The sequence below is a fragment of the Trematomus bernacchii genome, unplaced genomic scaffold (assembly GCF_902827165.1).
Source record: "Trematomus bernacchii unplaced genomic scaffold, fTreBer1.1, whole genome shotgun sequence".
In the NCBI taxonomy this organism is placed as follows: Eukaryota; Metazoa; Chordata; class Actinopteri; order Perciformes; family Nototheniidae; genus Trematomus; species Trematomus bernacchii.
The window spans coordinates 6,017,927-6,044,486 of NW_022987593.1; the positions used below are offsets into that span (position 1 = coordinate 6,017,927).

At 40.7% G+C, this 26,560-nt stretch overlaps 3 protein-coding genes and 2 non-coding genes across 7 annotated transcripts; 1 reads left to right on the top strand and 4 right to left on the bottom strand.

Annotated features, from left to right (window-relative positions):
- Nucleotides 1-792: 792 nt before the first annotated feature.
- On the bottom strand, nt 793-6,372 carry LOC117481654 (carbohydrate sulfotransferase 12-like). The gene is made up of 6 exons (XM_034129440.1): nt 6,261-6,372; nt 4,228-4,857; nt 3,827-3,969; nt 2,239-2,367; nt 1,886-2,078; nt 793-1,389 (listed from the first exon to the last, which is right to left on the bottom strand). The coding sequence occupies exons 2-6, from the start codon at nt 4,750-4,752 to the stop codon at nt 1,117-1,119; spliced, it is 1,263 nt and encodes a 420-aa protein (XP_033985331.1). The 5' UTR covers nt 4,753-4,857; nt 6,261-6,372; the 3' UTR covers nt 793-1,116.
- Nucleotides 6,373-10,111: 3,739 nt separating this feature from the next.
- eif3ba (eukaryotic translation initiation factor 3, subunit Ba) lies at nt 10,112-18,604 on the bottom strand. Its single transcript, XM_034129444.1, has 19 exons — nt 18,325-18,604; nt 16,820-17,012; nt 16,611-16,730; nt 16,464-16,521; nt 16,173-16,301; nt 15,905-16,062; nt 14,944-15,075; nt 14,769-14,835; nt 14,634-14,680; nt 14,332-14,542; nt 14,167-14,239; nt 13,805-13,927; nt 13,620-13,698; nt 13,265-13,403; nt 13,024-13,149; nt 12,696-12,773; nt 12,155-12,263; nt 11,933-12,045; nt 10,112-10,664 (listed from the first exon to the last, which is right to left on the bottom strand). The coding sequence occupies exons 1-18, from the start codon at nt 18,422-18,424 to the stop codon at nt 11,945-11,947; spliced, it is 2,043 nt and encodes a 680-aa protein (XP_033985335.1). The 5' UTR covers nt 18,425-18,604; the 3' UTR covers nt 10,112-10,664; nt 11,933-11,944.
- On the bottom strand, nt 12,885-12,972 carry LOC117482419. The gene has a single exon (XR_004555871.1). It is a non-coding gene; the product is annotated as a small nucleolar RNA SNORD60 (small nucleolar RNA).
- LOC117482421 lies at nt 13,490-13,571 on the bottom strand. Its single transcript, XR_004555872.1, has one exon. It is a non-coding gene; the product is annotated as a small nucleolar RNA SNORD60 (small nucleolar RNA).
- An 81-nt stretch (nt 18,605-18,685) lies between the features above and the next one.
- Nucleotides 18,686-25,534, top strand: brat1 (BRCA1-associated ATM activator 1). Of its 3 annotated transcripts, none has more exons than XM_034129441.1 (12): nt 18,686-19,076; nt 19,724-19,872; nt 19,949-20,096; nt 20,585-20,999; nt 21,105-21,215; nt 21,367-21,458; nt 21,847-21,950; nt 22,047-22,233; nt 22,433-22,506; nt 22,694-22,778; nt 22,900-23,183; nt 23,872-25,534. In XM_034129441.1, the coding sequence occupies exons 1-12, from the start codon at nt 18,950-18,952 to the stop codon at nt 24,718-24,720; spliced, it is 2,625 nt and encodes an 874-aa protein (XP_033985332.1). In that variant the 5' UTR covers nt 18,686-18,949; the 3' UTR covers nt 24,721-25,534. The 3 variants fall into 3 exon arrangements, with proteins under 3 accessions (XP_033985332.1, XP_033985334.1, XP_033985333.1); XM_034129443.1 differs by having other exon boundaries at nt 21,850-21,950; XM_034129442.1 differs by having other exon boundaries at nt 21,108-21,215.
- The last annotated feature ends 1,026 nt before the right edge of the window (nt 25,535-26,560 follow it).

Here is a 26,560-nt window from a genome sequence, read left to right on the forward strand (position 1 = left end):
CTATTTATGTGACATCTGCCCATGCCCAATACACTGTATTAAACAGGCCTGTAATAGATATATACATGCATACACAAAAATCAGGTCACACCTGCTTGTACCCCAAATATTTTTGGCTACACTGCCTTCCTCAATAGCTATATTAATAGCAGAGGGAGAACATAAAGAGCACTGGTGAATGAAATGTGATACAAAAAAAATATTAAAACAACATTTTTAAACTGTAAGATCTTTTGAGTTTGAGTTTTAATAAAAACTTGAGTAGAGAAGCTTTCCCTGCAAAATATTGTTTTTAACATCGTAAATTGCTGTATGTACCTTAGTAAAAGGGATAGTTTGGAAGTGGAGTTGTATAATAAGGTACCTATCCGTAGTCAGTGTATTATCTACCATAATTAACGCGGGGCATCTTTCAAGTTTGGAGAAGCCGACAGCACAGAATCAAAACAATGTACTGCTGTTGACAAGGGCATCAGCAAATGTATTTTTGGCCACCTAAAACAATATCTCTACATGATTAACCTTGCCGTCAGTCAGCCTATTCTGATGGGGCCAGACGCCATTCAAAAATTATTTAGAATAAAAAAAACTATTTTACTTTGCAGAACACGAGGTTACTGGTCTACCACGGCTTCCATCGCTTAGTTTGCTCTATCATCCATCTGATGTAAGTAATATAACTATGGATAAGTACTTCATACAACCCTTTTTAACAACACCCAAACTACCCCTTGAAGTCAATGATCTGAATACGTCTTTCACATACACCGTAAATCTAAAAAGAGAATGTCAAACGGTTACAAAAAACTTTATTTCTCTGCATCATATTTCCCTTCAGAGAGATGAAAGCCAATAATTGACACCAGTCTTTTACAATGACTTACCAACATTCTATTCACAAAATACTATTCAAAGTGCCTTTACATGGAGAAACCAGACTGTGATAACGCAGCTTGTAAACAGGTGTGCTTCAGATATGAAATGATGACAAAAATAAAATAATACTGGCAGGCACTTCTGTCATTTGAGGTATGAAAAAAACAAAAGAACAGCATCATAGACTGATTTTTAAAGGCATTAGCTGGCTGTGCGCAGGTGGTTGATTCTCGGTGCTGTCTACTGGTGGAGAGTGCTGTCAGGTTTCGGATAGCCAAACAGCTCAAAGTCAGGTTCATACAGCTTGTACAGTTCTCTCCTCATTGCGATGGGAATCTGTGCAAACCAGTCTCTTTCCCAGCTGGCTGCAGTTCGGTTTCGAGCCCCTGAAGGGAAGTGTAGTAGATGATCCACCTCCAGAAGCTTCAGCAGGTGCTCCGCGTCCGTTTCTAAGGATTCTAGTCGTCCAATGAAGTCATACTTGACTTGGCATGGATGGCACAGACGGTACACCTGGAACACACAAAAAGCAGGCATACAATTTGAAAACGACATTCATTTCTGGGTCTGTTAGTGACTTTGTTAGTACCAATACCCCTGGCGAGGCTTAAATTGCCACATGTGACCGAGACATACCGAGCGGCCCCTTGGTCTTGGAATTACCAGTACGGTAGACTTAAACTCGACTTCCACATCTTTCTGGACAGTTTTAAATAAATGTTGGCAGAGTGTTTTTGCTATATTGCTTAATCTGTGTTTTGCTATTGGCCTCTTCTGTTGATGTTTGTGTGATTTGAATTGAATGTTTTTTTGTGTGTAAATAATTACATTAACCGAGCTGAGGCATATGTTATGAAGAAAATAAAGTAGGCCTCATACTAAAATGTGTATGCTGAAAGAAATCCCAAACAGCATAAATATGATCATCCAAAGGGGAATTGGACATCAACTCATGAATAATGCCAAGCTGCATTAAGTGCGGCTTTACACTGCTCTGTGAGATAAATACCTGCCGCCAGTGTTCGTTGAAGATGCTCTCCCTCTCTGTCTCTGGATCCAGCAGGTATGTGATAAACTGCTGAAACGTCGGTTTGATTCCTGCTGCAAACGCCTCCGCCGCTGTCTCTGGCAAACTGCCCGACACATTAGCATAACGACGCAGCATGACAGAACCAAACTGCTTGTAGAAGTCCTCGTTAGGCCTGAAAACACACACACAAATACACACACTTTTCACAATTCAACAAAGGTACGACTGCTGTTTAATCAAAAGTGAAGCCCATTCTTCAGCCTCACCCACAACGCAAACACTTACACAGTAACACACCCACTCTGTCTAACCATCCAGTATTAGACACTCACCTTCCAAACTTGTTCCTGAAAGCCGAGATAAGACGAACAAAAGGGTCGCGCACAAACAGAAACTTGGTGTAGTGCTGGAGCTTGAGTGCCATCAGGTGGCGGGACAAAGAACCATAATGCCTCCAAAACCTGGAAAAAGACACAAACAGGAACATGAGAGCAGATCTTCAGCGGCGTCCTTGTTGAGTTGTGATTTGAATGCTTTAGTTTTATGCAATAGATACATAGATTATTCTATTTACTGTGCCTTTTTTCTTATTTTTTTCATATTTTTCTCATTATTTTACTGATTTTTTATTATGCAAATCCTATGATTCCATAACAAGAGCCCTTGAGGGGTAAAAGATTTGTTTTTTATATCAGTGCACAGAGAAAAACACAGCTTTAAAAAGGAAGTGGAGAAAAAAATACCAAGGTGAGAAATCATACAGTAAACGTTCTGGTTTGACACCCAGATGAAATGGTTTATTTTCCTGTTTGTCATTGAGGTGTGTGGTTTGTCTGGCATTTAGTTCTTGTCAAGACACATTTTTAGTCACGCTGTTTTCCTTATTGACTTGTGGAAGAGATTCCGATACTGAGTTGTTAAAAAAATTATTGTGCAGGCTTGGTTTCTTTTGTAGGGATTTTGTTGGTGTGGGCTAAATGTTTTCTTTAAAACACGTCTTTTATCCAAATTCATTGCTTGGTCGTGCAGTATAATATTCAACAAGTTTCTGTGTAGAATTATTCCTTGTGTGGTATAGCCAAACATCTTTGCTCAAATATAATGAATACACCTTAAAGTTATGATCTTAATGACAGAAGTTACTGTTTATATATTTATTGCAAACACTTGATGCTTCTTTAATACTGCAGGCCATCACCTCAAACTAAAGTACCCCTTCCCTTTTTTTGCTTAAATGTTGATGAAAGCTAAGCAACACATGAGTTTTACCTAGTCTGCAGCTCATTCATGGAATAAATGATTATGGTGTCTTTCGATTGTAATTGATAAATAATAATGAGATTATTATGATGCAACAGTTGCAAATAGGAGATTAGATTTAAAAGTAGGTATGATTGGTACCAGAGGTCAACAAGGTCATTCTGCAATCACATAAATCCCACATGGCAGGTTTTTAAGATGGAGGCTTACTTCTGTTTTTAGATTAAATGTATTTAATAAAAGCAAGTAATGAAGATTTAGTAATTCTCCACTCAGAATTATGGCTGTGCAATGTGCAGAAACATTTCAAAAACATAATTTAGGCTACGGAGGGATTACAAATATATTATTTTGGTGGAGGTGGCATTAGAGGGATTTGGATATATTACCATATTCCTGACTGTGGCTCTTGCTAATCCCTATACAAATAAAATGTATTTAGCGGATAACATAAAAATACCTTTTATTAAATTGTCTTTGTGTACATATTTGGTGTGTGTGTGTGTGTGTGTGTGTGTGTGTGTGTGTGTGTGTGTGTGTTTAGTGTGTGTGTGTGTGTGTGTGTGTGTGTGTGTGTGTGTGTCGGTGTGTGTGTGTGTGTGTGTGTGTGTGTGTGTGTGTGTGTGTGTGTGTGTGTGTGTGTGTGTGTGTGTGTCATACTTGGCAAAAGTGAGGTGGATAGAGGAGTTGTGTACGAGGTCAGGAGGAACAGCCTCCGGGTCGGTGTAAGGTTTTCCTGAGGAGGGCGAGATAAGAGACTGAGACAGGACCACCATCACTCTCTTCCAGTTGGTGCACGCCACCTAAACGCAGAATAAAGATGGAGAAAAGAAAAAGGAAATAAAAAGTGTTCAGAAAGACAAGAGGAGCTGTAAACCTGTGTGAATGTGTCTTTTGACCAGTGGCAAAATGCTTCAGTAAACATTCACTATGATTTACATTTTCTTGTCCTCATGTTATTTATTTTACTCTTACATCCACTCACAGTTAAATCACCGCCCACATGTGTTCACAACCTACACGTTTCTACAAATAGACACACATAAACAAGGCAGCTGTACCTTGGGAACATAGCAGTAGATAATCTGGTGGGTGTCATCCACTATCAGGTGATCCAGCTCCCTGTTTGGGATCTGCTCAAACGGCCGGGTACTTCCGGGGAATTCAACAGCGTCTTTCCCAGAACACACATCCATGATCCTCTGCTTCCTGTCCTCCTGCTCCCTATTGTCCGCAGTAGTACGACTCCTTTCCTTCTCCTCATCCTCCCTTGTTTCCTGCTGTCTCTGTTCTTGTTTTTCCTTCCCCTCCTCCTCTGTATGCTCCTCAGCTGCTCCTCCTGTCTCCTCAGACACCAGTGTTGTGCTGCGAGCAGTAGTGGGGACGGGGGAGGAAGAACTGTTCTGGGGTCTGGACGTAGAGTGCGGGGACCCAGCAGTCGCCCGAGGGTGCAGTGACTCGTGTTTGGGCTCCTGTAGGGGGTAGAGGTTGAAGCCCCCGACGTCGTCCCAGTACACGATTATCAGCAGGATCATAAACAAAGACCCCAGGACAAACGCCACTCGTAGTCCACGCCATGTTCCCATGGTTATATTTGATCGGGCGCAGTGATTGGTGCAGAAAAGAGGAAGAGGTTATCTCAGCTCCATGGTGGCGGCCTATCGCGGAAGGACACACTTCCTGCTTGCCAGCTGCAACCAAAAAAGAGACAGAAAATGTAACTTAGACCCCTTTTCTGCTTTTACAGCCCTAATGAGGTAAAATGATGAAGCAAGTCAAAATACAAGAACTGGAATTTCTAGAAGAAGTGTGACAACTGATTTATTCTTCGAAAATGAAACACAACACGAAACACATACTGGGGGTTCACTCGTGGTGAAATACAACCAAGTACATTTAGCAAGTTCTTAATGTGTAGTATGCTACTCTATACTACAACTTAATTTCAGAGATAAATCATATATAAACTATTATAAATATAGTTACATTAGAGTTATTTCTAATTATCTAAACCATGTAAAAAGTTGAACGTAGTCTACAGTATAACATCAAAGTGTGATGGCCTTTGGGTATAATCTTTAAGCGAATATTTTTCAAGTATGTGCCACAAAAACAATTTTTTTGACCGGTGTGAATTTGCCCAGGGGCCGTGGGAACCTCAGGCTCCGCCCGGGGCGCTCAGCTGTCACGGAGATGTGAACAACCGTGTGGGGGTGGAGGCTCTTCAGTCCAGTGCCCGTGGAGGATTTACTCCCCTTATTGTCCCATAAAAACATCTGCTGTCAGGGAAAACAGTGGAAAAAACGAGGGTCCTAATAAAAGCAGAATACCACCCAGACAGGGGGAGATGATAGAGAAAGGCTCATATTTTTAGAAAATTATAGTTTTTTTTGCGGTTTTTCTTTCCACTTAGTTTTCAATTTAAACTCCACGTTGACTGGAGGGGCCTATTTTGAGAAATCAACATCTACAAACACTCTCGTGGCTTGGCATGCGCTGTTTTTTTAAACACGTGCGAACAAACACACGCAAAATAAAAAAGGAACAACAATAATGTAAGTGGACTCCAGTGTCGGTTGACCTCAGTGCCAAGTATGCACAAGTTATAACACTACTCGGGTTCTACTTGTGCTGTTTTTTTACGTGTGCTATTCATGAAGGAAGGCAGACACTGCTTTAATTGAGTTAATATTTTTCTATTTCGCACAGGACCCACCATCACCTCCTCCTAGACCTCGGTCGGAAAAAAACCTAATTTATACAGTAGCCTACACATGTTACAATGTGCCCTTTCACCGGCCGTTGCGGACAATGTACCTCTCTCATGCAAACGCACACTTTCCTGTTAGTCCACATGCAACAGCCGAGGACAGAATATATGAATTTGTTTTTCCTCCACAGTCTCCTCCGCTTCCTCCCCAGTCCCCACACAAACAGCCTCATCACGCAGCCTTTGAGGTGCACGAACAGCCCGGTTCTGTTCCCTTTATGCCCTTCACACCGGGAGCATCACGGCGACAATTAAACGAGTCTGCACATGAATCTGTCTGAGAATAAATACTGCAAGTGACCTGAATATAGGGTGTTTTCTTACCCGGCAGATGAGCTCCATGGTCGGTCAGCCCTTTGTCGCTGCTCGGTGTCCCTCTCTCTGTCCGTCTGTCCGGTGGATGAGACCGGGTGGGCTCCACAGACAGGACTGTGGCGGTCTGCTCTCTACACAGACCGAAGCCAAATCTCGCGTTATTTGAAGAACATCCAGCCACACACTCCAGTTCAAAACACATGCTGTCCGGATTTAGGCTATGAAACCATAAACCCGCCTACGCCTATGGCAGTCAAAGTAAGGTCCTGGGACCCTCGGGAGGCCTCATAAAGGCGCCAAAAATATACAAAAAATAGTATTATTTAATAGCCTGCTCATGGTTAGCCAAATAATGAGACGTTTTTATCATATAAATGTCAAAATTACAAAATATAGCCTACTAAATCCGAATTTGCCAATTATAGACTAAATCAAGACTTACTATTTACATATATGCCTCAGTAAAATACTTCTTGTTTTGCATAGATATTTACTATATGCATACACTCTGTTTATTCATTAATATTGTCTACCACAAATGTAGCTCATATCAATTTTCTTGTATATTATTTATGTATTTTAGCTCTATTTTATGCTATAGTTCCTTTGGCTTTTTTTTATTCATTTTTATTTGTATTTAAAAAAATACACATTTAATGAGCATTGTTGGGGGGAGCCTATAGATCCAGGATTGCAACAGTCTACTTCTTTGTAATTGTTGTGAACTTCAGGTACTCAGTTGATATCATCTTACAACAAGGACGTTGTAAGATGATACACGTATGTTCAACTCTAATGGGACAGGTGATAAGCAGAAGGTGAGCAGACAATGGACAAAGAGTAAATGGCTTACACACTGCAGGGCTCCAATCTGATGTTTCAATCACAACTGCTCTTCATCAGATCTGAATAAATAAAGTTGTATCAAAGCACAAAATAACCAATAAGCAAAATTAGAACATAATGGGATATTTAGGCTATTCCAGAGCTATTGTACTGACTTTCATCACACTGAACATGTGTATCTATTTACCTGGAAGATTATGTGTAAATGCTCTCTACTTTTCTGGACTTATTTTGCAAGTCATAAAACATGGAATAACCCATGATTAAATGAAGAGCTGTCTCTCAGTATTTATAACATCTGTGAACTGAAGGGGAAATTATGGGTTGGCTGCTGTCTCCACATCAGAAGCACGAGGCGGCTGTCGACTGAAAGTTAAGAACACACAGATCCCGTTACTAAAAAAGTCAGAGATGGCATTTCCCCCAGAAAGTAAAATATCTTGGATGGTGCCACAACCTTCTCAGATTTACAGTTTGTTCCCAGAAGAAATATTGTCCAGTTTACTTTACTATAATTGTTTGTCTCTTAAAGTGACATTCTACATAAACCAAAATGTTTTCTTACAGCATATAACAGAATAACTATCCTACTATCCTGCATTCATAATAAGTAAGTACAATTACAAAAGTATAAGCATTAAAATATATTTTTGGAGTACAACAAATTAAAAGTACTCATTATGCAGAGCGGCCAATTTCAGAATAATATATACAAAAATATTGTAATTATTGGTGCATTTATATGTTTGTTGTATAGCTGGTAAACAATGGCCTAATTTAAGTACTGTTTAGACTGCTTGTTTATGCAAAGTAAGTTAATATTGTGGAATTAAAAGTACACTATTGATCTCTGAATTGTAGTGGAGAAGTAGTATAAGAAGCAGGAAAAGAAAATACCAAAGTACAGGGACCTTATAATTGAACTGAAGTATAGTAAGTGTGGGGGAGACTTCTGAAGCAATTGGAAACAGGACTCAGAGAGACACGAGGAGAGCTGGAGCTTTGATGGCAAACACTGACGGTTTATTTGGTGCTTCGGCCGGAGAATTCACAAGACAAGTCATAGGGCCACGGTCTGACCACACGGTAGAGATGCCAAATACATTTTGAAGACCGTTTCTGTAGTTCGACGTTTTACCTAGTTCAGAGTGTAATAATCAACATTCTTCAATAGCTAGACTAAACGGGCTGAGGGACACTGAATCACATTTGTTGTCGCTTATAGCTCGGGGTCATCTACACCCGGAGAAGGATGTGTTCCAGGTGTCCCATAACAATAACTATCTCTAACCGAGAGTTGCCTGGTCATAAACTGGTAACAACAACAAAATGCTAGGGCAGCCCCTCCTTAAGGGAGATAGCGGCTGCCCAAGGCTGGGCATCTGCGTCAGAGCGAAAGATGACATGCAGGGGAAATTATTCCCTGACAGTAAGTATAGTATAGTAATGTACTTAGTTAATGTCCACCACTGCTTTGAATCAGATTCAGTTAAGGATCTGAGTACTTCTTCCACAGCTTGTGCAAACCAAAATATAGCAAATAACTTAATTCAAATGTTTTTTTAAGTTAAATAAAAGATTGCAACATTTTCAGATGTTAAGGTACATTTGTGGGTGTTACTTTTACACTGAGTTCCTACCTGTCAGATTAGTTCAAGTCGACTGTTCTGTTCACTGAGACAAACATCCCAGTGAACATCTGTACATGCATTAAGCTGTTAGGTTAATGAGGTGAAAGATCCCTGCAGCTATAGAGTCAATACTTAAAGTGGAACCAAACATTAGACCTGTGGATGAGTAATGAACCTTAAAGCTGTTGGCACATGGAGAACCAACTGCTGTCTGTATGCTGCAGGATTGGTTTGTCTTCAGAACAGTGACACAAATTAAGCCATTTGACAAGCAACAGTTAACCTATCCAAAATCTCAGAACAGTGTATTTATCTCACAAAATAAACTATACTTATTTTACCTTCCCATAGCAGATTCAATGACTCGTCAGTCATGGAAGGGATGGCTTCATACATGCACGAGGAACACTTTCAGCTTAATGAGAGGCCAGCTGTCCAGAAGAATGGACAACCTATGATCTCTGCTGCATCTTCCAGGACCACAAAATGCATTCAATGTGAAGCATTGTGTGACTTTGACTTACAAATATTTTTGAACTATAGTGAGAGATAGACATATTTATATCATCTGAAGTACATTTTAGTGACAGCTTAAGGGATCAGTCAATGGTTTATTTAAACCTCTGACGCAGTGACCTCTGGAGGCAACTCAGTTTTAGGATGCGCTTTAAAAACAGCAGATTCTGAGAAGACTTATCAGTTTACGAAATGAGATTTTTCTTACAAACAATAAGGTTTATACTCATCTCATTTTATGAACTGAAGACAAGTGAATGACAGAACAAAAGCTTAAAAAAGGAGATTTAAAGGCTACAGCAGTAGTTTTTGTAATAAGCATTGCATTATATACATGCCCAGTACATTTACCAATGGTTGTGTATAGACGACAGAAATTATGCCAGCAGCTATAGCTTGACTTCTACCAAGAAAACGTTTTTTTTCTTTTTAATATAGCTCTTATATTGAATGTATTCCAACTCCAAATAATCTAAGGCTTCAAATAAACACTATTTATAATCAATTAATCCGTAGATTTTTTTATTAGATTAAATGTTTGGTGAATAAAATGTGAGAAAACTGTGAAAGAAATGGCCATCCAAGTTTCTCATAGCTGGAAACATCTTGTATTGTCAGTTCAAACACCAAACATTCAGATAAGGGGATATAAAACATAGGAAAGCAGGAAATCCCCATAGTTGAGATGCTGCCATTTTAGAATAATTGTTGTATCCATCCAGTTGTTGGAGCTCTAGATAATTACTAGAATGATACATTGATTATTAAATATGTTGGTAGTTTTCTGTCCTGTTGCTCCGGCTGGTCTGAACAGCACTAGATTCAGATGCTCCCATTTACAAATAAAAAACCAAACACTTAGACAAATTCAGGTATCTTCTGTTTGAATGTTTATTTAAAGTTATTCCCACTTCGCACCACCTCCCTGTGTGAAAACCTAGTCTGAAAGGAGGAGGATACAGGCCACTATAGCGCCACATCAGCACGTTTATAAAGAAGGCTACTTGTTTTGTCACAACACCTTCGCCCCCCACTGTTATGCCACTCTGTGCTGCCCTGTGATAACACACTAGGATGGTGAAGCTAGTTCCTAAAACAACCCCTGGAAAAAGACGGTCCAATAAGAGAGGGGCTGAGAATAGAGGGCAGGTGACTCCAATTAATGAATAGAAAAAGAAGCAGGCAGTTTTACTAAATTTCAGGATCCACAGAGCGAAAAAAAGTGGGCGGATGATGGTGAGAGTCAATGGGAACATTTTGAAATACAAAGTATCCTCTCTTGTCCCTCTATGTGACGTGCTTTGATGATGTCACTAAAGATGAACGTTGAGGCTCGTGAACCCCAATTATTCACAGCGTGGTCCTCGTCCTTCTCCAATCAATGACGCAGTTCCTCTCCTCCTTCCACACAAAATCGGAACTGAGAGAGAAAAACAAGATAAATCAGGGTGCATTAGTTGTTTACATAAAACTGTTAAGGGAGAATAGTACGTAGTTGTTGCTCTCAAAGCATGGTTCTTACACATTTGAGTCAATGTATTTCATGACTTTCCCCCTGAATTTTGATGAGCAAATATGTTCAAGGTCTTAATAGCATGGTTATTCAAGAGAGCTGGCACCACAAATGGACAATATGACTAATATTTAGGTTTATGGGGAAATAACTATGTGTACTGAACTTCGACTTTATTTCTGTGTTCCAATCCCAAATTGGAACACAGAAATAAAGTCGAAGTATATATATATATATATATATATATATATATATATATATATATATATATATATATATATATATATATATATATATATCCCAAATATAATTAAACGTAATAAATAAATAGAAACATTGGTGACAAAAAAAAAAAATCATGACGTTGTGACATTTTCAGTTTTGTTCCAAGTATCTTTTCAGGCATGGAAATAACACATTTGAAAAATACATGATCCCCGGGTTTCGTATGAACACCTTAAAAGGCTGAATTCATTGTGCAAATGTTGAATATTTCTGCTACTTCCTAATACAATGGAGATGACTGTATTCTAGGTTGTGCTGCTAAAAACACAGAAAATGCTGCTGTAAATCTCAACAACAATGGCTCTCAGTGAAACAGCCCCCCATCACTGATCCAGAGAACATGCTCTCCACAGTTTTCATAGTCCATCTATTCAATGGAAACTGGCTGCACTTTGTTGCTGTTGTGTTCCGACTCGCTCATCTTTGTGACGCAGGAATTCAGCAGGAACTTGATGAATAAAAGTTGCTCTTGTTCTTCGAGTACAAAGAACAAGAGCAACTTTCGTAATATTAATTCAGAAACTAGACAAAGACTAAATGAGTTGGCAGATAACAGAAATCAGCCTTTTTTCATTCAAGAATGAGATTTAGAAGCTTTTGAAGGATACTTTTGGTTACACAAAATTAAGTGGGCGTTTTTACAACATTTTTGTTGTTGAGTTTTGAAGCAGCTTTTCACTGTTTTGAGCATCACATTCTTGAATACATAATTTAAAATATTAGAATATAAAACAAAAAATCTAATTCTAATTTATGTAATATGACCATTTAACAGTTATTAAAAATGCGGACAAGACAAACCACTCACTGGAAGCTATACAATTACACACTTTGGAAATGTTTGAATAAATGTGAACTGTTTGTTGGCAATATCCAACTTTGATGGTTACCTGCGTAGGGGACTACAGATCTCCAAAGGGAATGATTTCTTCGTTGATAAAAAACTCAATGGTCTCCTCCTCCCAGTCTTCCACATTGCTGTCCAGCTCATCAGTTTCCACTCCTGTAACACAGGAATTAGTCATTAGTTTTCTTAATCCAAGTTAAAAACTGTGAAGGGAGGGAACAACATGTGAGAGAGAGGGGTACAAAATGTGAGAAAAGGGTCCCACCTCCTCTGAGCTCGAGCCGGGCCTCCTTCTGATCCTGATAGGTCTGCTGCGCTGTCTCTCTGAAGCGACGGTAGTCCTCCATCATGGACCTGCGCTTGTCCACCAGCTCCTACTCACAAACACATTAAACATTCAGTTTCATAAAACAGAACAATATCCGGGGTTGGAAACATGCTCAATAAGTTGTTCTGAATAACTGGATGGCGAAGCTTTGTCGTCTCTTGTTAATCTTCTATCTTACCTGCATTTTTATTATTGTGTAAACCACTTTGATTTACGAAATGTGCTATATGAATAATGTTGCCCTGCCTTGATGGCTCTAGTATGAAAACTTACATTTTACTAAATGGTGATTTTGAGAGCATTAAAATCTCTTCATGATGGAAACATTTTAAATCCCACAATTTCATTATAATATTTGTTAACAAAGTGGTTAATAAAGCAAAGGAGAAAATACTGAAATGGCCCAAATAGTAATTAAAAAAAGGTAAGATATTGATGTGAACAGAGTGAAACAGTTAAATAAAGGAATTAGTCGAACCTTAGAAGCCTTGGACTGACTCAGACGATCCTTCTGCTCAAAGATCTTGGAGTATTTCTTCAGATCCTTCTTGATGGTCTACAAGAGAAAGAGGGACATCCATTTTACAAGAAGCTTCCACAGTCACAAATAAAAACATACGACAAATATAAAATGGAGTTTGTGTTGCACTGGTACACAGGATGTTGTGAGCCTCAGATCAGAGTTGGAATCAGGAGCCGCAGTGCAGCTCTCATACGAGGTGTCAGAAAAGTATTTTAGTCTGTCATCACTGGCTACACAAACACATACACAGTCTATACATATATATATTCATTTTAAATGGTACCTTGGCCTGTTCCACACCGAGCAGAGTAGTAGGTCTGGATCTCCAGAGCAGTTGGCAGAAGCGGTCCTTGCTGTTCTTCTGAAGAAGACGGCCCTGGAACGTCCACAGCCAGTATGCATTGTCCACCTAGACACACACGAACAAATATATGAATAAAGGCTCATTATTAATTCACACACATCAACAGTGAATTCAGGTCTGGAAGGAAAGGAGCATCAAGCATCCACAGAGCGGCACGTACCTTGTGGCTCCACCAGGAGACGGAGGTGACGACATAGCGCCCGGTGGGGTCCCACTCTACGTCGGAGGCCATGTAGTGCTCTGCTATGTTCATCATGGTGCAGTCTGACGTGTCCACGAAGGTCAGAGCTCCATTCATACTGCGCGCGCAGACACAGGAACAAATAAAAGATTATACACACAGTTACACAGGAGGACAGTCACAAGTGCATATATAAAATACTGTGAGCCTCAGATCAGAGTTAGAATCAGGAGCTTAGCTCTCATACGAGGTGTCAGAAAAGTTATTTATTATGTCATCAGTGGCTACTTGTTTCTGTCAATCACACAAATGCAAACACACAACTTTCACTGACCTCCTGAGTCCGGCCAGCACCAAAAACTGTCCCTGGGGGCTCCAGAAGATGCTGTTGGCCTGCTGCTTGTCGTACGTCTCTGTAGACAAAAAGGACAAATTGTCACATTTGGTGGAGGTTAACTGCACATGAGACTGTGAAACATGATGTCAATAGGACATTTAGCATGTGCCCTATATACTCACTTATGAGCTCGATCTTGCCGTTGTTCTTGACATGATAGAAGGAGACGTTGATCCTGGGAGGCTCTCCGTGGAGAACAGCGAACTTGCTGCCGTTGGGTTCCCATGCAAACGCTATGATGCCCTCTGGATGGACAGAAACACAAGAAACAATTAAACACGGTTGTACAGGAAAATTAATTAGAAAACACTTCTTTAATTCTAACTGAATTACTTTCAAAGGCTATATTGGCCTAAACGTTTCTACAACAATTTTCCAAAAGCATTAAGGTACACATTGATGATTTCTTTTATACAATAAATAAACAAAGCAAAATTAGCAATTAACACAACAGTAATATTAGGTAGGATAACTAAACTCTTACCCTTCATCTCCACCACATCAACAGGAACCTGCTTCTCTCTCATGCGGAAGATTTCAAAGTTGGTGACCACGCCCTGAAAAAGATGAAATAAATGTTAAAAAAATAATTCTCCCAACCAGTGAGGTCTCAGTTGTTTCTCCTTCTTCTCTCCGGCTGTTTACTTACCGGGGTTCCTTTAGGAGTCCTGTCCACCTTCACACACAGGTAGTCTCCGTTTCTCTGCCAGTGCAGTTTGCAGTCGACAACATTGAAGAGATTGCGGACACGGATCTCCTGGCGGGTAGGCATCTGCATCAGAGTCACCCTGGCCGGGATATCTTTGTCCTCAGGGACCCAGAAAGCTATAATGTTGTCACCGGGAGACCATGAGAAGTCCCTGTAGATACACAAACACACAGATTAATATCAACATTTCTATATAGAAAGCTGACAAACAAATCATAAAAGGCATGATCAAAGATACTTACTTGATGCCGGTAATCTTGAGACTCTTCTTGTCGAGCAAGCCCATAGACTGAAAGGAGCAGAAACATGGCTTTAATGTCTCTTGCAGACTTAACATAAATAAATAAAACCGTATTATTTATATTAAATGTACTTACTGGAGCCTCATAGATGCTCAGTGTGTCTAGGGTCATCCTGGCAAAGAACTTTCCATCGTGGCTCCATCTGAACAAAAACATTAGCATTATAACATATTGAAAACACTGCTCAAGAAACAAATATGAATCCAACATTGAGGTTAAATAAATGTGGACAAAGAGAGAGCCAACTGACTTGAATATGGGCCAGTGTGCAGAGCTCTCGCAGTGGAAGCCTCTCTTCTTCTGTCCGGTCAGGATGTCCCAGATGATGATGGCCTGCGGGTCCTCCTTGGTGTCCATGAGTGGACTGAAGGTCACCACATACCTGCACACAAACACACATTGAGCCTCAGACGATTCAGAAATAATGCCGTTCATCTAACATTAGTCATCAATCATACTTAAAGGTGGGGTAGGTAATTTTGGAGAAACCAGCTCGAGTGCGCTAGAATTTGAAAATACACAGCCGGAAAAAATCTGCCACTTCTGAGCCCCTCCTAGCCGGGCCGGCTAAAATGATTGGTCGTGCTTTTTACAGTATTACGGCTTCCACAGATGACATTCTTTAATGGATTTTTTGTCAAAGCACTCAAGATATTCATTGCTATCGGGATGTTAAGAGCATTCCATGGAATATAACAAAAAGTGTATCTCGAGCCGGTTTCTCAAACTTACCTACCCCACCTTTAATAATTTAAGCAGATTTATTTAATACTTTTGAACCAGGACCTTCAGTATTTTGAAGTAACTTGTATGATTTTTTTTCTTACAACATTTGTATCAATCCGTCAGATACATAATGCATCAATAATTGTTTTCACCAATGTACATGTGATATTCTAATTTAGAAGGCCTTAACTTAACCATATTTGACACGATTCTATAGTTTTGGAAATATTTCCAAATGTGGTGGTTTTGTTTGCATATGATGGAAGACTGGACAGTTGGCCTCCAGAGTTACTTTCTAGTTTAAGATTTGCATTGAAACAACTTCATTAGAACAACATTCTTAAATCTTAATGGGTGCATCAGTTCCCATCACTCTCTCACACTCGAGGCTAACGCTTATAGACACACAGTAAAAGCACTTCATCAGGTAATGACTACCGCTAACAATGATTCAATAAGTAGTGCTAAACAGCAATATTGATTACCTCTCACATGGTGAGAAGTCGATCAGGGACACGCCCTGATGGCTGAACCTCTGGATCTGCTTGAACTTCTCGCCGCCCCACAATGCAATGCCACGTTGGTGGAAGGTGGCCAGGTACGTTCCTTTGGGAGACCAGCGCACATACGTCTCTGTCCAGCGCTGCATCGAGACACAAAAACATCATCAGTCTCCAAGCAAAGCACTACTGTTGATTTTAATTGAATAGGTTCACCGTGAATGCTGCATTTTGAAGTGTGATTAAAACGTACTGCTCTTTCTTCAGATACGATTGGCTCCTTAGCGTCGTTATTGAAAATGGCAGTCCTCTCTCCAGCTTCGTAGATGACACTGTACTGGTCCCGGCAGTCTGGATCCTCAGTCCAATGGCGCATATTACCCTGAGAAGAATTACAGTTTGGCAAATTATTTTATTGATATTCACTGGAAAAATAAAGTATAACATATTTGAGGAAAAAGCTCACTTTGATTTGTCAAAAAAAAGCCAATAAAATAAATGACTTTAGAGTAGAAGAAGTGTTTGTGATAATATAAATACTCACAAAGTCTTTGAAAGGCTGCTTTTCAGGAGTTTCCCACTCATCACTGATGTTCATGTATCTAGAGAAATAAGCAAACAGATATAATTAACACATATATACACACACCGTCACATTTTCTGCAATTCTTATCACACACTGCACACTTACTTGTCAAAGTCAGTAAAGAGGTTAACCCTGAATGTATGCTGTTTGTCGAGTTTGTATCCATCTGCGTTTTTTACAGCTTCGAGGGCCTGGGTAGGACCGGTATACTCCAAGAAGATGTACCTGGGGGAGATATGGGACTGTTTAATATCCTACATTCAACAGTAAAGTAAATATATACTCTGATGCCACAGTAACAGCAAACCACTTACCCTTTGGTTAAGCCATCACCCTCTGGATAGAACTCAGCGGCGATCTTGCCGAACTTGGAGAAAATCTTGTGAATGACGTTCTTGAGTTTCTCCAAACGCTCCGCGCCGACCTGTGGGACGTTGTCCACCACCACCACCGAGTCTATGCCGTCAGCCTCAAGGGGCTTCTCCTTCAGGATGTCCTCCATGAGCTCTGAAGAGGAGAAGAGGAGGGAAGGAAAGGGAGGGAAACAGTAACGTTAGCCACTTACTTTAGTAGTCTGTGTTAGACCGGGCTATCACATATTTTCATGCCCCAAATTAAATTGACAATGAGACCACCGGCTACATTTTATTAGATTACAATTCAGATATTAATATTTATTGCGCTAACTGTCGGTAAAGGGTTTTCACAATAATTCACATAAAGTAGGATGACATCTTTTCCAACGGCATTCATATTTCAAATAATAATATTTTCTTACATAACTTTTCATCTAAAATGTTGTTTATTTAACAATAGACTCTAGAAGTGTAAAGAAGGGCTAGATCAAATAATTCCAAGGGAAATACATCAGAGGGTCCCTGGTGAATTCTCTATCTTGTAAGGGGTTCTTGGCTTGAAAAATATAGAGAACAAATGTATTCGGTAAACCTAACTCAAGCTAATGCAATCATATATTGGAGAGATATGAATCCTTATTTATGGTGGTGAGGCTTTAGTTGATGTTGCTTTTTAAATTGTATTGCATTAGAGGTGTGTGTAATAATAATAATCTACACACATGATATAAATGCGTTTGACAAAATAATAAAAACAAAATAAGTCAATTATATGCAATTCAACAGCACCACAAACAAACAGATTTCAAATTAAGTTGACCAAAACCTTTCCATAAGCGTGTGAATACCAAATGAACATTATGTACTTCACATATAGAAATGTTCGTGCAGGGCTGTTTTAATAAACGTTATTCAATATAGCTATGTTACCTTAGAAGCTGACACCCGAGTGTGATGTTATTAATTTTGCTGATGTTTCATTTGTGGACCTGAGGGGCTCCTATCTCATATCCACCCTGCGTCAGGATCAACTGCACTTTATCACCAGCTGCTTCATTCAAACCATACTTCAACATCACCATACTTCAACATCGCAATACATGTCTTGGCCTTAATAACACATCCAGACAGCAGAAAGAAAATGTTTAACAATAGACTGCTTTAACCCCGTTTCAATTGTCTAAATGCTAAAAGGCCAGTGTCTGGTTGAGGCTTCAATAGGCGTGGATTTAATCTGAGATAACGTCGATTAACGTTAGATTATTTTAGGAATACTTTAAAGAAACACATGAACATTTCAATCCTCGTAATCAGACCACATTGTTTAATTAACATTACGGTCGGGAAAGCGAAGTAAGATGCCAGCTATCTTATTAGCATATATAGCTAGTACCGTTACTACGACTCTAAGCTAACAGTTAGCAACAGGCCGGAAAGCCGGCGCGTATCCTGCCGCTGCTCACCCTCATCTTCCATTTCTTCCTCATAGTCCTCCGGGTCGCTGAATGAGGGCTCCTCCTCATCATACTCCTGGTCGTCCACCATATCGACAGTATCTTGCATTTATCGGCTTACTACGAGACTGATTTCTCGTCCTTAACGGAGCAAAATCCCACAAAAAAAGAGGCTGACGGTCCTCGGCCGGTGCGGCACCATGTGCGGTTATGCGAAAAATGGACGATGTGACGGAAACGGAACTGGTTCGGAGGGTAAAGACGAGCTGCGGGGGGAAAACTGATCTGTAAAACACATGGAAGGGCGGAACGTGGCGCCTGCGCATGTAATTTATCCATCCACATGTTTATAGATTAGCAAAGAGTGCGGCTCACATTTTACTCAGGCAGAAGAGAGACGCCGGTAGATCCGAAACTATTTCCCGCGAGATGGACGTTTAGCAGAACTACAAGCGAAAACTACATTTTGTTAAGCTAGCTGTTACACTTCCACTACATAACTTTGTTTCTAGCTGTATTTACAGATAAGTGAATCGACGTTAGCTATGTATGCTTTATTGTAAGTATATAGCTGTAAAGTTTCAGTGCATCCTGAATTATCATTAGTTAACACACACACACACACGTTAGTACCATGGACAGAGAGTGTGCGTTGCTGCTGCCCGGTGTATGTGCGGTGCTGTCGGGCTCAGGGAGCTCTCTGCCCGATGACACCAGCCTGGAGAAACTGCTGGACTGGTTCACAGGGATTACAGAGGCTGGTTAGTACTGAAATCTGTCATGATACGTGCCTTCTTTTTTTCCTGGTTTCCCCTCTCTCTGCACATTGATGTATTAGGTCTGACATCTCAATATGCATTCCGTGGTTTACTACTTCTAGTCTGTAGCTAAGTGTTAGGGTGATTGGAGACAGTGGAGAAACGTGTCCCTACTTCACGATAAGGCTGGGCAACGCGACTGCAACCCCGAGGGTCCAAACGTCTCTAAAAATACTTTTGGTTGTTTGTTGTGGTACTTTCCACTTGTTTGCGAATATCACAAAAGCACCATATATTATATAGGCTACTCATACTCCACCATACTTAAATAAGACTTGAAAGCAAGATTCAAATAGCTTACCAACACTCAAAAACATAAAGTTATTCAGTATAAAATCATATTATACGCACATTATAACATTACTGGATATAAGATGCTGGAATCATAAATGGTTTTGATTATTGCTTAGAATGTGAGTAAAACTATTGAAATTGTCAATTGATGTCCTGTCAGTTGACTTTGACAATTGAGTGAACAGCTGACTTTTTGAAACTACATATTAAATGCACAATAAGTGAGGGGCACAGGTGTGGATGGATGGATATTATATCTGTACATTGTCTAATGTCTACCTTTTCTCCCGATGAAGGGGGATCACTGCTGGAGGCCTGCCCATGTCTGCTTAAATTGATATCCACTGTGGTTCACAACGCTGCTTCAGACCCCGGTGTCCTCTCCTTCGCTCTCAGACTCACCGGCTTATTGGCTGCCACTGAGGAAAGCTTCGAAACCATTCAGGTAGGGTTTATGACACCTTGTACTTTAACTAAATTATTTAAAAAAATGTCTGACTTTGGTGATGTCCCTTCTGCAGGAACACTCTGTTCTGAACGAGGTCTTCAACCTTCAGCACTGGCAGGAAGCAGGACTCTGGGAGGATCCGTGTTTAAGGATCGGCTGGATTCAGGGCTTGAGGAGCATGCTGCAGCACCCGAAGGCTCTCAGCTTCTTTGTACAATCAGGTGACTCATTGACCCAATTATTATTTATCTGTTTATTTATCTCATGCAATCTAACCCCTGGCAGAGGGAGTTTTATAAGTGAATATATGCCTGTGAAACTGAAGACAAGTTTCCAATTGAGTGAATAATAAAGAGTTCCATTCATTTAGGAAAAAATGGTCAAAGTACAAAATCATGTGTCTTGTCACAAAATGCATCTCTGTATTTATTATGGAGGTTCCACCGGCTAACCTTGTTCGGGCATGCTTTAATTGTGCAGCAATGGCGTTATTAACAGCGCAAAGATAAAGACCAGAGTGTCCAAAAGTGTTTTTTATTTTGCCCAAGAGCTCACTATATAGTCCTTTGCATAGAACTCCCTGGTTAGCATGTAGAGGGTAGTGAATGATTACCGAACCTACCTATGTCTCCTAATGTGTGTGTATTTAGGAATAAAGACTAAGAATTTAGCCATTTCATAACTGAAATCTGTTTTCCTCACTCTCCAGAATTCATTGACCCGCTTCTACAACTCCAGACCGACACAAGTCTATTTATTGCCGCAGCTGCCAATCAGATGCTCGCCCACATCCTGCTCTTCTTTCAGCCAGTCCCGCCTGCAGGATGTAAAGGCGTGGATACAAAAGAAAAAGATGATGGGATGACGCCAAGCAGCACAGACTATACTGCTGTTGTAAAGTCGATCTCTGGGTACCTCAAGGAGTCTCTGGTTCCCAAAGAAAGCAAAAATGTCCGTCAGAGTCTGCAGACCCTCAAACTGCTGGCCCTGCTCCTGGCCCAGGCCGGACCTCCTCTGCGGGACAAGCTGCTGCAGACAGTCGGAGACTCCCTAGAGGAACTGGTGACAGCCGGCAGCAGTGAGCTCACACTGCCTCTGATGGACGTCATTCTGTCTGCATGCAGGTAGAAGGGATTTATAATATGGACGACAACACAGTGCTTTTTTCAGACTAAAAGCAAAGCAAATGCATGAATGAGTTAATTGTCAATGTTCATGTTTGTCTCCAGCAGCTCCGGCACTGATGAACGTATCACCCGTCTTCTATCGTCCATGTTGAACATTAACAAACCCGCTGACCTCATACATGCTGCAGCTGCTTTTCTTCGCAGAGGTCAACAGTAAGCATCTGTTCAGAGCACGACCTCACACTCTCATATAGGATGTGACTTCACCGTCACCCGTACAAGCTCAGTTTGTTTTCTTACATCAAGTAATCTATGAGTAACAGGATGTATTTACCCATGGATGCTGATTTCTTCTTTTACCCAGTGATACTGTCCACACAGCCCGGGCCGTGAGAATACTACTGCTCCCCCTCGACATTATGACTGGTCAGACTCTACTGGGCACAATAAGCACTGGTAAAACACGCAGATATACACAGTGAAAAACAATGAAAAAATACACAATTTGTTATTTTATGTATATCGTGACTGAGTGTATCCTTAATGTATTTTTTGCAAGTCAGAATAGGATAATTTGGTGTTTCTGGGCTTGAAAATATGATTTCCCTATTGCTAAATTAAGGCATAAAGCATGGCATATGGTAGCGTCTCTGGTGTGATCCAACCAATGTGAAAAGCAGTGTGGTTCCTTGACTAAAAACCCAATCATATTTTTGTAGGGATTAGGATTCTTGTTCTCAGAAATGTACACTAGTCTTGGATATATCTCTTTTTTTTTTTACCTTCAATGGCCATAATACACCTTCATACATCTTTCTGACTAATTCTATTTTGGTTTTTGCAGCAGACGAGCATCAGTTTTCAGTGGTGGAACAACTAAAGAGCAAATCCTCCTGCATCTCTATAATCTGTGTCTGCCTGAGCAACACACCACAGATCACACTCACGGTGAGGCTGTGAGGACAACAGAGAACAGGGGAGAGGAGACTGTATTTTTTACGTGTAGCTGACTTATTTCCCTTTCTCTCTTTCACTTTACCTCAGCCTCCTGACGTCCTACCCTGTCTTCCAGTTTCAATTGTCACTGCAGTTCTGTCCTTGTTAAAGATTTGCAGTGGCAACTCACCCTCCTCTTCCACTGGTTGCAGTGAGGTTAGCAGGAATGTAATCGGCAGTGGCAAAGTTCAGAAATGTGCTCTAGAGGCTCTGACGACTCTCACCAGCAGCCCAGGTAACACTGTGTTTATGTGAGATTGCCTATATAGAAATAATGCTCTCTTTCTTTATTGAATATTCTGAAACCAAATGTGATATTGTCATACACTGACAAAAACAAATGCTACAGTACATTAGGATAATTGTTTGTCCATTCATAACTAAAGTGTTTTTCAGGATGAAATTGCATTTATTCTCCATCCTGTGTATTTCAGGGGCGAAAGAGAGGATCAGCGAAGTGTTCACCGTTCTGATTCAATATTTGGAAAACCCTGATTCTGACCCCACTGTAAGTTGTGTGTTTCTATTTGCATTGAATATAACTCATTTTATTTAGTCTCCAACCTTCTTCTACTGGGGAGCCGTGACTTTGAAGGCGACACCATCACTCACTGACTGTTTTTATTTCTTTGCTTCCCTTTTTACTATTTGATGTAATATTCTTTCAATTCAAGTACTGTGTCTGTGTTTTTTAGGTACTCCACAAGTCCTACCAGGCCTTATTAAAGTGGACAAGTGTGTGCACGGACTTCTCCTTTATAACAGACCAGCTCAGACACGGTAAAGGTCACCATAAAAACTCTCCTGTGTGATGCATCCACACACAGAATACACTCTACTGTTGCTGTGGCAGTATAATATGTCACTCAAATTAAACCCATGTATATATGGATACTTTCAGATCTGGTGGAGGTAGTGAAGAAGCGTGTGTGTGACATGCGTTGGGAGGTGAAGGACTCGACGGTGGAGTTTCTGGGACACCTGGCAGGCGTGTGTGACTCCATTAAAGCAGCAGCAGAGGAGTGTGACGCATCTGAGGCTCTGCTGGGCGGCTGCTTTACCACTCCCCTGCTGAGGGAGGCGCTGCAGGACTCAGAGAGTTACGTGAGGGCCAGCGCCATCTCTGCACTGGCAAAGACTCTTACACACCGCTGGCAGCAGGGGGCGACACTCACTGAGGAGGAGGTAGGAAGAAATTGTTTTACGCTTCACTCTAAAAACAGTTGGAACAAAGTCTAAGAACTTTCTGTGTTGAAATAAACCATATCAAGTCCCTCTATCAGCTGGGTCCGATTCCTAATGATTGGTATAAAATGTTATTTGCAGCTAATTCTAGACCCATGTTAGATATATGTTGAGTTGTGTGCTTACATTATCCCAAATGTATCCAATAATTGTCCAACCTAGAGGAATCTGTCATTGTAATACATTTAAATGGTCCATTTCATTTGGCTGCCTGTCATGGTGGTGTATTCCTCATGTGTGTGCGCAAGTCTTTTAGTTGTTTGCCAGAAGCTGTCATAAATGGACTTTATCCACTTTTGAGACAAATATTTACAATAGACTTTTTAGACCTTGATCATTAATAAGTATTTACTTTAACTGGATGAAATATTTTAATCAGAGATATTACTATGAACAACTATAGATGATAACAAAGTGGACACCACAACATTTAGACCTTTAAAACATATATTTTCTTGACTTGGGTCTAAAAGGTTTGTCTGTATTCCTGTCTGCATTCTGTAAAGTGTATTTACACTCATAACCATACTTAACTGGGTTCATTTACATCGTATCTTTATACCTACAAATATAGGCACAATGTTTTAAGAAGTTTGACTTTTATTGGAACTATTTTCTGTCCTTCCAGCCTGAAATAGTGAGCCGGTTGCTTGAAATCCTCTCCCAGGACTCAGAGGGATTCCCCAGGAGGGCTGTAGTACAATACTTCATCTCATGGTACTCTTCACACTCTCCTCCATCTTCCTCCTCCTCTCTCCTGATGCAGAGTGTGCGCTCCGTCCTCTCACAAGGCAGGGCAGATCTGGACTGGGAGGTCAAAGTTCACACGCTGGTGCTGGCTGAGCTGCTGTTGGACGAAGCCTTTTCAGGTCACCCAGGTTACAAAAAGGGCTCAGACTCCCACCATGCCCCGCCACACGCTTATGGTGTAGTTTCTGAGCAGGCCTACACACTTCACACACACACTGCCACACACACAGAGGGCGCTGAGTCAGATTTGGCCGTTGTGGTGGAGCAGGGAGTCGTCTCAGTGCTGTTGAGTGGGCTGGTTGACTGCGATAGACCTGTAGCTCTGAAGGCCTGTCGCCTGCTGATAACACTCAGAGAGACAGTCTGTCCTCTGTCGCTAGGGGCACTGGATGCATCAGCTGCCATGGCAACAGTATCCTGTGAACTGCCAGGCTGTGGCTGGGGGCGAGAGATTATAAAGATCCTGAAGATGAAGAAGAGCGATCAGGCCAAAGAGGAGGACATCGCTGATCAGAGAGGTCTCAACGGAGCAGAGGAGGGAGCTGACAGTGTGTGTGTGAGTGTGTGTGAGGCGTTGAGGTCTCTGGGATTGGACGAGAGGATGGAAGTCCTGACTCAAAGCAGCGACCACATCCACAACTCCCCCCTCTCTCTGCTGCAGGACATACTGACGGCCAGTGCCACTCACACAAAACCAGGGGAAGAGGTCATAGTAGACTGCTACTAACACACACACACACACACACACACACACACACACACACACACACACACACACACACACACACACACACACACACACACACACACACACACACACACACACACACACACACACACACTGCCTTAAGTTGTGTTGTTATCAATTATGATCTACACAATAGTTTGGATTGTTTAAGGTGGGGTTTTAGGATCTGCAGTCGATAGATGGTGATCAGCACACCCTGGTACTGTTTATTGTATTACTCACCTATAAAGATCAATAGCAGTGACTTTGGTTGGTTTGGAATCTCAAAGGTCACACAGTAACACAAACTAACTAATCATCCCCTGCGTTGTGCAGAGTAAAATTACTGTTTGTGTCAAAGTAGTCTTTGGGCTTTGAAGAGAGCTTAGATAACATCTTCAGGTCTCCTCATGAAATAACTGTCTGACAGCAAGGTAATGGGATGAAACTAATCCAAACATAGCGTGCACTTCAACTGATTCGTTTTCTAGGTGGTTCAAATCAGTTTTGCTGCTGCCCCAGTCCACAACAGTAAATTGCTTTGCCGACCATCACCTACTAAAACCCCTCTGCAAACAATCCAAAGATACCCCTCAAACTCAGGGTACATTTGTCAGTGATGATGTTGTGATATGTTGGTTTCATTAGAAAAATAGTGATTTCCCTTATTTTAATTACTGTATTGTTATATGTATCCTGTTTCTATAGTGATGTGAGGCTGAGCAATTTAAATGTGTTCACGTTTGGGAATTCCACAAACAATTGCAATGACCAATATATCCATTTGATTCAATAAAAAGCAGTTTGTATTTGATATTTGACATTTTCTCATTATTACAGATTTTTTTTATTGAAATGTTCACAAAATATTTTGATCAGCAGTTCAGGTTTGAGATGTTGTCCAGACGGGTAAATAGATGAAGATCAAGCTACCTACCATTATATAGATTTGATAAAATTACTCCCACATGCTGCAACTATAGAGTGATTGACACATTGGCATCCATATTAATAATCAAGTTATATTATATGCATCATTATGAAATGTAATATATATTCTTTTTGGATTTTGGAATATAAAATATCAGAAAAGATGTCTTACAAAGTAAAGGTGATTTCACACGTTTTGATTTGTCAGTCCGGAAGCCCTAAAATATCTAGTCGTGTATTTATAAACAACCTAGAAAAGCAGCAAATCTCAATATGAGTGGGTTAAAAAAAAGACACTTTTTGGCATGACATTTCGTTTAAATGTATACTCCATTATTATCAATTGATGATTACTTATACTGTTGGTTAACCAATTAAAAAAAATGTGAGCAATCATTGCAGATCTAATTGATACATCATTGACCCCTTCTCACTTCACAGGCTTCAGTTTTCCTCATGTCAGCTGATAATTAAAATGATGTGTGAATCAGCTGGAAGCGCTCGGTTAACCTTTGCAAAGACTTGTTATAATCATAAACACTGGAGGTCATCGCTGTTTCTTTCAGGTTATTTTCATCCTCCCCCCCCCCCCCCTCTCTCTTGTCTTCCTCCCACTGTCCCTGATTTCCCTCGTGGAGATGCTTCATTAAAGCCCCAGAGTTTAAAAAGAAGAGATGGAGATGTAGAGGACAGTCTCCACCTCCACGTGTTCATCATCTCCAACTCAGTCACATGGAGGAAGAGCGGCACACACGCGCAGGGAAAACTCTCCTCATTAACTAATGAGCAGCGCTGCACACACTCACACACACACTGATGATCTCTTGCTATATTTGGAGTGCTGCTGTGCTCTAATCACACAGCTGTATTCTCTCTCTTCATTCATGAAGTGAAACTATTTTCGTTGCCG